The 10,617-nt window shown below is 33.5% G+C and overlaps 3 protein-coding genes across 13 annotated transcripts in view; 1 reads left to right on the forward strand and 2 right to left on the reverse strand.

The window, feature by feature from the left end:
- The window catches only part of LOC111456733, a 12,920-nt gene extending 9,105 nt beyond the window's left edge, over window positions 1-3,815 (reverse strand). The window contains exons 1-12 of one of the 10 annotated variants that reach the window (XM_023098708.1): window positions 3,649-3,815; window positions 3,330-3,531; window positions 3,076-3,200; window positions 2,768-2,884; window positions 2,408-2,554; window positions 2,065-2,266; window positions 1,901-1,983; window positions 1,632-1,789; window positions 864-985; window positions 673-764; window positions 232-475; window positions 51-114 (exon numbers count right to left, since the gene is read on the reverse strand). In XM_023098708.1, the coding sequence (XP_022954476.1) occupies window positions 51-114; window positions 232-475; window positions 673-764; window positions 864-985; window positions 1,632-1,789; window positions 1,901-1,983; window positions 2,065-2,266; window positions 2,408-2,554; window positions 2,768-2,884; window positions 3,076-3,200; window positions 3,330-3,531; window positions 3,649-3,744 (1,652 nt within the window). In that variant the 5' untranslated portion in view covers window positions 3,745-3,815. Of the gene's footprint in view, window positions 1-50; window positions 115-231; window positions 476-672; window positions 765-863; window positions 986-1,631; window positions 2,267-2,407; window positions 2,555-2,767; window positions 2,885-3,075; window positions 3,201-3,329; window positions 3,532-3,648 lie in introns of all 10 variants that reach the window. The other 9 variants (XM_023098707.1, XM_023098706.1, XM_023098702.1 and 6 more) reach the window with 9 other exon arrangements.
- A 1,434-nt stretch (window positions 3,816-5,249) lies between these two features.
- Window positions 5,250-9,530, forward strand: LOC111457120 (UPF0235 protein At5g63440-like). 2 transcript variants are annotated; one of them, XM_023099274.1, is made up of 7 exons: window positions 5,250-5,509; window positions 5,902-6,016; window positions 6,755-6,908; window positions 7,588-7,684; window positions 8,138-8,226; window positions 8,537-8,605; window positions 9,360-9,530. In XM_023099274.1, the coding sequence occupies exons 1-7, from the start codon at window positions 5,395-5,397 to the stop codon at window positions 9,417-9,419; spliced, it is 699 nt and encodes a 232-aa protein (XP_022955042.1). In that variant the 5' UTR covers window positions 5,250-5,394; the 3' UTR covers window positions 9,420-9,530. The 2 variants fall into 2 exon arrangements, with proteins under 2 accessions (XP_022955042.1, XP_022955043.1); XM_023099275.1 differs by having other exon boundaries at window positions 5,401-5,509; window positions 5,916-6,016.
- Window positions 9,531-10,070: 540 nt separating this feature from the next.
- LOC111457310 overlaps window positions 10,071-10,617 on the reverse strand; it is a 4,455-nt gene continuing 3,908 nt past the window's right edge. The window contains exon 5 of the mRNA XM_023099541.1: window positions 10,071-10,495. Within this exon, the coding sequence (XP_022955309.1) occupies window positions 10,435-10,495 (61 nt within the window). The 3' untranslated portion in view covers window positions 10,071-10,434. The remainder of the gene's footprint in view (window positions 10,496-10,617) is intronic.

The following is a 10,617-nucleotide window of genomic DNA, read 5'->3' on the forward strand; positions in this document are numbered from 1 at the left end:
CAAAAAAAAAAAAAAAAAAAAAAAAAAAGCAGAGTACGTAGGCATTATACCTTGAGGGAGACGTTGTTGGATATATCCCACCAGAAGCTGAACCAATAAATCTTACTCTATCACCTGAAATTTTCGTACTTGAGTAAATTTCTGGTCACTAAATCAAGAAATTCTACAACATGCTAAAAACAAAAGAACAAGAAACTAGGCATAGATGCATAAAGAATTTTAATCCTATACCAATTTTTAAAAAATTGTTCTTTGCTGTCCCCGAGGATGATGGTATTGAGTCCATCTCCATCTTAGGTTGAGAATCAGGGGCAAACAAGGTAGCATTTGAAGAGCTCGGTGTATCTTCATCACCAGCCATTTGATCTGTGTTCTTGGTAATCTCAGTAGATACAATACTCTGTTTAGAACAATTACAAGATTTTGCTGCATTAATTCCATCCTTCGGCAGCTCTGCTTCCTTTGATGATAAACCCTGCAACACATTGGAGCATCATGGAAAATATAAAGAATAAATGAAGGGTGATATCTGCATCATGGAACAGGGATACAAGCATAATGTCGAATATTAAGTAGAAAAAAAGCCATCAAATAGTCAAATGAACATTCACAAAAAGCATGACTGACAATATGAAATGAATTTTTTTAAAAAAAAAGTAATCTAAATCTTACACCCAAAAATGAGTGGCTATCAAAAATGAGTAGCTTGGCCCCATAATAGTTGGCAAGAGCCTTTGCTAGCATCTCTTGATATATCTCTGAACCTGCAGCAACATTTCCCAAGGGAATTCAAGTATTATTAGGAATATAGACAACGGATTCTCAAACCTTTACTACCAAGAGGCAGAGGGAGAGAAACTAACCAGCAGGACCAGAAAGTAGAATTCGTGGATTCACCGTATTTAATTCTGATGTATACTTCGAATGTTCTTTATGCTTCAAGTGTATGAAAGAAGCGGAAATAAGCACATTCTTCGTATTCTCACTGCAAAAAGCAAATAAAGTTGCTAAAATTTCATACGTGCATATGAAAATGTTAGAAAGTCTTATTGGGATTGGTTTAAGTTAGTCAGTGTTCATCAATATCTTAAGATTAGTTCAATATTGAAAATGGGTTTGTTTAGTTCAATATTGAAAATGGTAGTTTAGTTGCAAATAAAAGTTCAATAATGTATTTCATGTTTTTTTAGAGTTAATGTACATCATCCTCCCTTACAAGCTCAATTTGGTGCCTCCTGAATTACTTATTTCTCAGATCAACAGAAGCTCAGAAAATCCACAATCCAATTTTTATCAACTCAATGGTCTCTTCTCATGTGCCATTTACATATCAACTAGTATGTCCCCCTTGATACAAGATGCTTCATTTTGATGAAGGATACCCAACAATGAAGCACGTCACACTATTTTGACCAGAACAATGGCATACACATACCAATTGTGAAACTCAGGCGTGTGTCTATGAAGTCTCAAAAGGAAAAAAAAATGGATGCGTCCAAACATGTGATAAACATTCTAGACATCTTATATAAAAGAAAGAAAGCTTAAAGCTGACATAGAAATGGTAACTTAATAACACATCAATTAAAACCACATATGAAGTACAAAACATGTAATAATGGAATGTGTACCTCAAATAATATGGAAAGTTCTCAAATGAAACCTCTAAGTCCCTTCCATCAACAATCCCCGCATGAACGTCTTCTTTAAATGCTGCACACCGCAAAGACATTCCCGAGGTTGATGCTGGCTGCAACTCCCCAATCCACTGGTTTCTTTCTTCCATTACCTGTTTACAGATACTTTTGCTCAATTTCAGTTTACAACTAGTTGACTGAGCTAACATCCTGAACAAAGGCCCTATCAAATCATTCACCCCAGAGAGTTTTACATTGCCTGCCTCTATGACAGCGTCTGGATTGGAGCCGGGATGAAGATTCCTGTTAGTTGTGCTTGAGTCTACAGCTTTATCATTTCGTACTTCTGGATTTGAGTTGGCTTCAAGAGCATCAATGTCAAGTTCCATTGCATCATGAACAACAGAATTAGAAGGTAGTTCAGCACCTTGGTGTGTTTTACTGCTGGTCTGAGAAGGAGGTTTCCAACGTGATATATCCTCTCTGAGGCTTGAAAGAGAAGCCAAAATCGAGGCCCCAGCCACAGCAGAAGGATCGCCAGTCCTCTTTCCGAGCTGCAAGAATTTTCCAACACCACTCTGAACCTCTAAACCTTTAACTGAAACATCATTCATAAGTTGCTGAAATATCTATATTGGTGGAAATCAAGAAAAATGTCACATTCATTGAAAGGAAATGAGCAAAAATTTGTTAGATGGAGAATGATATTCGATAAACAATATATAAAACAAAACAACAAAAAATGAAATGATCTGATAATTGAAGGATACATAAGCATGGTTCCCCAAAGCACCGAAGACCACCTCGTCACCAGAATTAAGCACACAGCTGGTGTTCCTCTTGACTGCCAACCCATTAACCATCACTGATCCCTTGCCTCCCGTACTTTCAAGCACAGCTACAGTACTACCCTCACGCTGTTCACCCCCAGAGTAAAAGTACAACCAATTATTCATAGTTTATTAACAGGTACCAAAAAAATGGCAGTATGAAAATGTCTAGGCACTTGAGAACGCTCTATTTTAATTAATTAAAATAAATGTTCTACAGTAAGTACGCTTGACATCAACTTCTTCTTTCTATACTTGATGACCTAAAGAGACTTTTGAATAGGAGCACTTCGAAGTTACCTGAGTGTGCTTGATCTTGCAAAGTGTCCCACTAATTGTGTGATCCTTCAAAGGAAAATTGCAACCTCTACTAGAACCAATGGTAAAATGTGACGAGAAAATATCAACATTGGAGTTCTGCATTTAAAACATATCTCAAAATCCCATAGATGGAGTCCACAGAATACTATAAATCATAAACTTAGTAAGAAATGAAGCTGTATATCGGTGGGAATTTAATTCGACTTGGATCTATGATTCGCGACTCCAAAACTGATAAACAAGAACCAAATGATACGTTTCGACTTCTTGAATGAGCATTGAATTACCTGACCGAACTCTGAGAGAAGCCTACACCAAGGAGTCGTCGTCTCAAAACTTGTATTCTGCTTCGAAGCATAGTGACTCCAAGATGAAAAAGAAGTCCTAGGCCTATCCCCTACCAGTGAAGTTCCTTCAACATAAGAAACAAACCAAATCAAACCCAAACGTCCAAAGCCACACTTCACACAACATTCTTATCTTCAATCAATCAAGACTAAAAATTACAACCCATTAAACCTTGGGAGTACGAACCACCTACCCTCTGCGATAGGAGTGGTAACAGCGACAGCCGCTGGTGCAGCATCCTCCTTCAAAGAGCTCACACCTTCTCCAGCATCAACTCCGACGATCGGACCACCGCCAGGTCCATGATCTCCAGGATCCACAGTCGGCGGGGTACACAATTCCTTAGAATTCTCCGCCGCTGGCATCGATTTCTCTGAACCACACCCATTTTCCACCTGAAACCCAAAATCTCTAAACAAATCAAGAACCAAAACTCCAATAATCGCTCCAATAAAAACTCAATACTACCCAAAACAACAAAGACTCATAGATTCTACTCATCAGACATCAACCTTTTGACGCTTCGGCGACGATGGCTTCTCCTCCGACGACGAAGATCTCTTGCTATTGCTACCAGAGAGAGATCCACTTCTTCTCGTTGAAACCATGACTCTCTTCTGGGTTCCCCTTTTTCTTTCCCCTTTCTTTCCCCTCCGATTTCCTATCTGTTTATGGACGCGACCAAATTTAATTGAAATGTCAAATTTTTTATATTATTTTAAAATTAAATTAAATAAATAAATTTCGGCGTTAAAAATTAAAAAATATTGCATGGAGAGATTCATTCAATACCCCGTTATCACAACTTCAACCATTTCGTTACGGCGTATTATTCACTTCACCGCGCATTTTAGCTACTTTTCTTTAATAAGCACCATTTTAATATGCGCATTTTAGCACTGTTCTTTAACAAGAGTTTGGTAGCGTAGTTTAGCCGTGATTTCCGTTTTGCTAACGTCCGCCCTACACGTACGAAACGTTTGTATGGTAAGGAGTTTCATGAAAATACAAATTTCATCAACTTTCCATTTTTAAATATATTCTCTACTTTTTATTTCAATTATCACTTTTTTTTTTCTTTTTTAATATTCCACACGTGTGAATAGTAATTTAATTATTATTATTATTATTATTATTAAGAATAAACACAAAAGAAAAGTACACAAAAATAATTATTTATTTTCTTTTTGTACTTTGAATTTATTCAATAACTATATTTATTGAAATTAAATATTGCATTTAAATTAAAAAAAAATTAAGGGTATTAATAAAAAAATTAATTTAATTATATTTTTTAAATATTATTAAAATATAACCAGATAAGTTTGAAATGAGGTTGGTAAGGATATTTTTATTTTATTTTATTTAGAAAAAATATATATAAATTCTAGAGTGCTTTTATTAATTTTGTCATTGGTTTAATTAATACTTTTCCAACCCCTAATAAAAATATTTTCATAAGTTCAAATAAATTATTAATCAACAAATGTTACTTTCGTCATAGAGGTTTGCACGATCAAGTATCAACTTAGTGTAGAACTTGTATAATGGTGTACTTATCCGGTTTAAACCGTGATTTTAGTGTTTAATTTGACTTTTCTTAATATTGATATTTAAAAAAATATATAATCTTAAATCAAATTGTTCCGTCACAAAATTCATGAAAATTGTTGGTATTTTAAATTTTTAAAAGGTTATAAATTATTAAAAAAAAAAAGTTTAATTAACATTCTCAATAATTAAAATATATATATACATGTTAAACCTTTTTTTAAAACTTAAAACTAAAATTAAATAATTCAGAGATAATTTATGAAGCGTTTTTGTTGATTTTTCATATATTAAATATAATAATTTTTTATTTATACTATTTTTAAAATTTCATAGGTGTTTTGATTCTAGTTTTTTTTTTTTTTTTAACCGAAGTTATTAATTAAAATTTTAAATTTTAACAATATTTTTGAAATAAAATAGTAAGAGTATTATTAAATAAAAATAAAAATTTTAAGTTTTTTTAGAAAAAAAATATAAAAATTTTAAGAATCCTATAAATAATATATTTTTTTTCCGATAATGGGCCTGTGCCAAGTCGCCCGCTCGATGTCATTGGGCTTCTTCTCTGCGGTTAATGTTCAACCACACGCAGACTTACCTGAGAACGACGAGAGATTTCACTGGTGCGCAGTTGTTGTTCAAGGACCGGTGAAGGAGAAGGGAGGAGGAGGGGGAGGAGGAAGAAGAAGAAGAGCTCGTAAGTCATGCCGAAGAGAACGACGCATACATACTCCAGCGAAGACGCCGCACCAGATGGACCAGACTCTGATCTCTTCGTTTACTATTGCAAGCACTGTGGATCGCACGTCTTAATCACTGGTACTCTTTCTCCCGGACTTCTGCTTCTGTTTCTTGTGCATTTAAAGCTTGTCGAGAATCAAATAGGAAAAGATCAATTACTTGAATGTGTAGTTAACAGCTAGAGATGATTTAGAAGGTTTTTTAATATCTGGACTGCGTGCAACTCGATGAAAATGTTTGTTCTATTCGAAAGACGGATTTAATCTATTGTAGTTTTTGTCAAAATTAAGCTGGAATGAGGAAATTCGGCTGCACTCTGTGCTGTATTCATGCTGACTTGGTTTCTTCTTTGTGAATTAGAATTTATGAACTAATGACCAGGATTACTTTATTTTTCTCTCCTAGCTATCAATCCAAGAAATAAGCATTTTGCTTGATTTTAACCGTTCTAATCATACATATGCTATAAGATACTCAATTGCAGAAAATGCCAAAAAGGAAGACGGACAAGGCTTTTGCGTTGGACAAGAAGAAGCATCTTGCAAGGTTAAATATCAATGAGGCGGGAAAAGTTCTACTAAAAAGGTAACTTTAATCTTTCTACGTGTGTATCAATCTTTGTGTGTTAAGCTTATGTGTTGATGAAGGATGCGAATAAATTTGCGTTAGAGATGGTCCAAAATTCAAGTTACATGCAAGATCTCGCCCTCACCTGATTGTATGTCTGTTCTTTAGATGGTCTAAAACTGATATTTTTTGAGGGGATGTAACCAATTTGAAGTTCATGACTATATTAACAAATTCAGGTTCAACATAAGGTCAGATTTGTTCTCCGACATTGCTCATTAAAAACTATGTGTAACTAGGCCCGATGAAAATACTCATTCTATCTGAATGATGGATGTAAACTTGCAATCTCTTTCTGTTTAATTGGTTAAACAAATCATGAGTCAGGAAATCTAGGTGTACTATGTGTAGCATCTGCATGTGGAAAGATGATCTGGCCAAGTTTCCTATGCCTTCTTCTCGAAGTACGGCACCGGAAACAAAAAGAATAAACATGAGATTCATAATTTGAAAAGAGGAGAGTTTGAGGCATGCATCTTTTTACATGCTAGTCATCTGTAAGAGCTATGAGTCAGAACAATATCCACCAACAATATCCACCAAGTCTTCCTGAAATATAAAACGACAACCACATTCCGGAGTGGCCTTTACCTATCTAGGGGCAATTGCTGATCTCAGTCAAAATAGAGTCTAAATGATGGGAAAATATGGATACTTGTTGAACTAAGTAATATGTTGCTTATAATTATTTTTCAGGGGTGAAGGGAAACTTGAAAGGCAATTCCGTATGAACTGTATAGGTTGTGGACTCTTCGTGTGCTATCGCTCCGAGGAAGAATTGGAATTTGCTTCTTTCATTTATGTTGTTGATGGTGCACTTAGTACAGTTGCTGCTGAAACCAATCCACAGGTATTTTACCGGTCTACTATAATAAGGGCTTCCACTATCCATTATGCATTGCTCATATTGCTGGTTTTTTTACCGTAATCATCTTCATATTAACAATGGAATAGACTTTCAATCCATTATTGTTTTCGTTTTAACAATGGAAATTTTATTTTTCACAATAAATCTTTACAATTCTGAGTTCCTTTCTTGAAAAATATCTCAAATGTGAAGAAATAACGAATATGTTGCTGTTATGCTTCGCAATGGGGAAAAAAATTACATAATAACAATGTTCATGAGTTGGTTGGCCAACACTCATCGAATTATGTATAATCTTTCTTTAGTGCCAGATAGAAATTTTTTTGAATATTTTATTACCATTTTAAGAATCGATTATGTGCAGTTTATTGGTATCTTGAGCTTTAGTTGACTCCTGGTGGACATTGCATATAGTACGACTTCTTAAAAAATGGGTTCCAATATCTTATTATTTTGATAGAATACAGCGTTCTATTATATTATTGTAAAAATCACTGAAATGAAAATGATGAAAGGTCTTATGAGTTCTTACCTTATTATTTCTTGATGCACATACAACAATAATATTACTGTATGATACTTTCTATACAAAGATGTTCCAATATTTATTGTGATTTGTAAACAACCACATCAATTCTCACTCAATAAACAACTATATTAGGATGCTCCCGTGCCTCCCTGTATATCTCAACTTGAAGGAGGACTGGTCCAAGTGGCCATAGAAGTTGAAGATCGAGCACAGCGCTCAGCAATTACAAGTATAAAACATATAATTGCTGTGATATATCTTTATGCATGTAGTCTTTATTTGTAAGCTTGAATTCAACTATAATTTTGTTAAAGACATAATGTAAAGGTTCTTCATCATTGCATGCAGTCTCTTTATCTGACATCTTAGCATGGGTTTGTGATTCAAATAATTGTAATTAGATAAATCCTTTGATGATTTATATTTGTTATTGTGTAACAAGAAGAAAATGAGAGGTCAAATTCTGGTACGTAAGATAAGAGTAAAGACTCCAAGAGTTTTATTTCAAAACTATGACTATATAACAGTATCGATGAAGGACTGGAACAATTTTTGTTATTGAAAGCTAGCTCATTGGCATACTTTTACTAGTTAAAGAGAAACAAAATAAGTTGTTATTTCACATTTAATATTATTTTTCTTGATTATAGACACAAAAAGATGATATATTTTCCTTTTACAGGAGTAAATGCTGATGATGTACGTGTTGCTGTTGCTGCACCTCAAGCGCGTGGAGAAGCCAACAATGAGCTTTTGGAGTTCATGGGAAAAGTATGTTCTGATTATATGTTTTTGGCTTTGGATCTTCAATATCTGCTTGATTTCGCGTCCTGTTTGAGATTCTGCAAGAACTTGAGCCACTTTTTTTTTCCTTAAAATCTATATTCGGTTAGGAATCGACTCTTCACAATGGTATGATATTGTCCACTTTGAGCATAAGCTCTCGTGGCTTTGCTTTGGGCTTCCCAAAAGGCCTCACACCAATGGAGATGTATTCCTTACTTATAAATTGATGATCTTCCACTAAATTAACCAACGTGAGACTCACTCCCAATAATCTTCATCATGTTCTTCTAAGCAGGTATTGGGACTGAGGCTTAGCCAAATGACTCTTCAACGAGGATGGAATAACAAATCAAAGCTTCTTGTGGTGAGTTGATCACACTTCGTAATATGCTTGATTATTTCCTCTTCGAAAAGCGGAGCATATCACTGTATTAGTGTGTTTGGAAGTGGGTTTACTTTAGATGATCTATTCCTTTTAAATCTTAACAACAAACACTAAAAAAGAAGAAAATAGATTAATTTAAAAACTATTTTTGAAGAATTACTTTAGATATATTATTAAAAAATGACTTATAGTCGGGAACAAAAACATACTTGCAGTTAATAAAATCAGTTTTGAATATAATAAATTTAATTCTTGAGATTTTTTTTTTTTTTTTTTAAAAAGGTAAGATAAAAGTTTTTTTTTTCAAGAAGTGTATTAAGATATAATATTTGGAGAATATATTATAATAATTAGTTATGAAATATATCTTAGATATTCGTAATCAGTTGATATTTTTTTTTTATGATTTGATTAGTAGTATATTTTCTGTTTGATCGTGGATTTTCCTTTATGATATTTCCGGTAGTTAAGTATATTTTCCTTATTTTTAGGTATTAGTTGGTAGCCTATATGTTGTTTAGACGTGCACTTTTGATTTTTCTTATTAGTTGGTAGCTTGTATCCTGTTGATTTTTCTTTATGATACTAGGTATTAGTTGGTAGCTTCTATCCCGTTGATTTTTCTTTATAATACTAGGTATTAGTTGGTAGCTTGTATTTTGTTTAAACGGCCCTTGGCACTTTTGATCTCAATTCTATTTCTTGAACGATAAGAGTGGTACTTTTATCTCAGGTTGAGGATTTGTCAGCTAGGCAGGTGTATGAAAAACTTCTGGAGGCAGTGCAGCCTTGACCTCGACTCTGCTTAATAGCTGTTGTCTCATTGTAGTGATAACAATGTTAGTTTTTGTATTATTTAAAAAATCTGTTGTAGGAGATTTCGTACCTGATATTGGTTTTACTTTGGATGAATTATATATATATTTGCTATATGCAAAAGTTATAATTTCAATTTGTATTTGTTTTTACAAAATGTCTAATTCTTGGTAATTATCTATATTAATAATATTAATTGATGTACTAGGTGTTATTATTTTTGTACATTTATAAATATTTTTTTTAATAATATATTTCTAATACGTTCTCTCTAAATCATATTAGATTTGATTATTTGTATCTATTATTTATTTTTTTCCCATTCAAATTTACAAATCCTAATTTACAAATCCTTTATGAAATAAGCTTAAAATGATAAGCTTGTTGATTTCAATTTTACAAATATAATTAGTTTCTACTACTTAGTTCTATATTTTTTCTCCCAATAAGTCCTTTGATAGATTTCTGAGTCGGGAATAGGCTTATTCGGCGCTATATCACAATTCATTCATTTTTGGAGTTATTCACGGAAGGTGGCAGCAGGAGTTCCAATTCATCCTGATCCGATCCGAAGATTTTATCAAATCATAAAGCAAATTTACAATTTACAATTTGGCACGGATGGAAACTCATCAAACTATAAGAATAAAATTCTAACTTTATAAACACGGACCGGAACCAAATTTACAATTTGGTATGTGTTCCTCATTCTACAAAACGCAAACCGACAAATATCGTAGAAAAAAAAAGTATTCTCCAGAACTATCTAAAACTAGTCGGTACGCCCATACACGATCGAATCGATATCAACATTTTACAAAGTATGACTTAAATATCTAATAGATTAGCCACCAAGAAGGAAAACAGAGCAATGGGGCCACAAGATTCAGCAGTGCACAAGGTAAAAAAAACCTGCAATGGCTTACAACTTGGTCCTATGTCCCATAATACGCAGCAGAGCAGTGTGATGGCAGTTCCCAAAGTTTCTCCAATTATTTGACTCCTTCAGACTTGCAAAGGTTGGTGGAAAGCAACTTCTCCAACTCCACTAATCTGAAAAGATTCACCCAAATTTATGATCAAATCAACCCATTTTCTTTGAAACCAAGGAGTGATTTATCAAAAAAAAAAAAAAAAAAAAAAAAAAAAAAAAAAAAAAAAAAAAAAAAAAAAAA

The sequence above is a fragment of the Cucurbita moschata genome, unplaced genomic scaffold (genome assembly GCF_002738365.1).
Source record: "Cucurbita moschata cultivar Rifu unplaced genomic scaffold, Cmos_1.0 Cmo_Scf00019, whole genome shotgun sequence".
NCBI lineage: Eukaryota > Viridiplantae > Streptophyta > Magnoliopsida > Cucurbitales > Cucurbitaceae > Cucurbita > Cucurbita moschata.

What these genes read in the sequence shown, in the direction of transcription:
- LOC111457120 (XM_023099274.1), top strand. Translation starts at nt 5,395, where the DNA reads ATGCCGAAGAGAACGACGCATACATACTCCAGCGAAGACGCCGCACCA. An exon ending in GGAAAAGTTCTACTAAAAAG is followed by an intron (nt 6,017 to 6,754) that starts GTAACTTTAATC and finishes ATTATTTTTCAG; the next exon opens with GGGTGAAGGGAAACTTGAAA. An exon ending in ACAGCGCTCAGCAATTACAA is followed by an intron (nt 7,685 to 8,137) that starts GTATAAAACATA and finishes TTCCTTTTACAG; the next exon opens with GAGTAAATGCTGATGATGTA.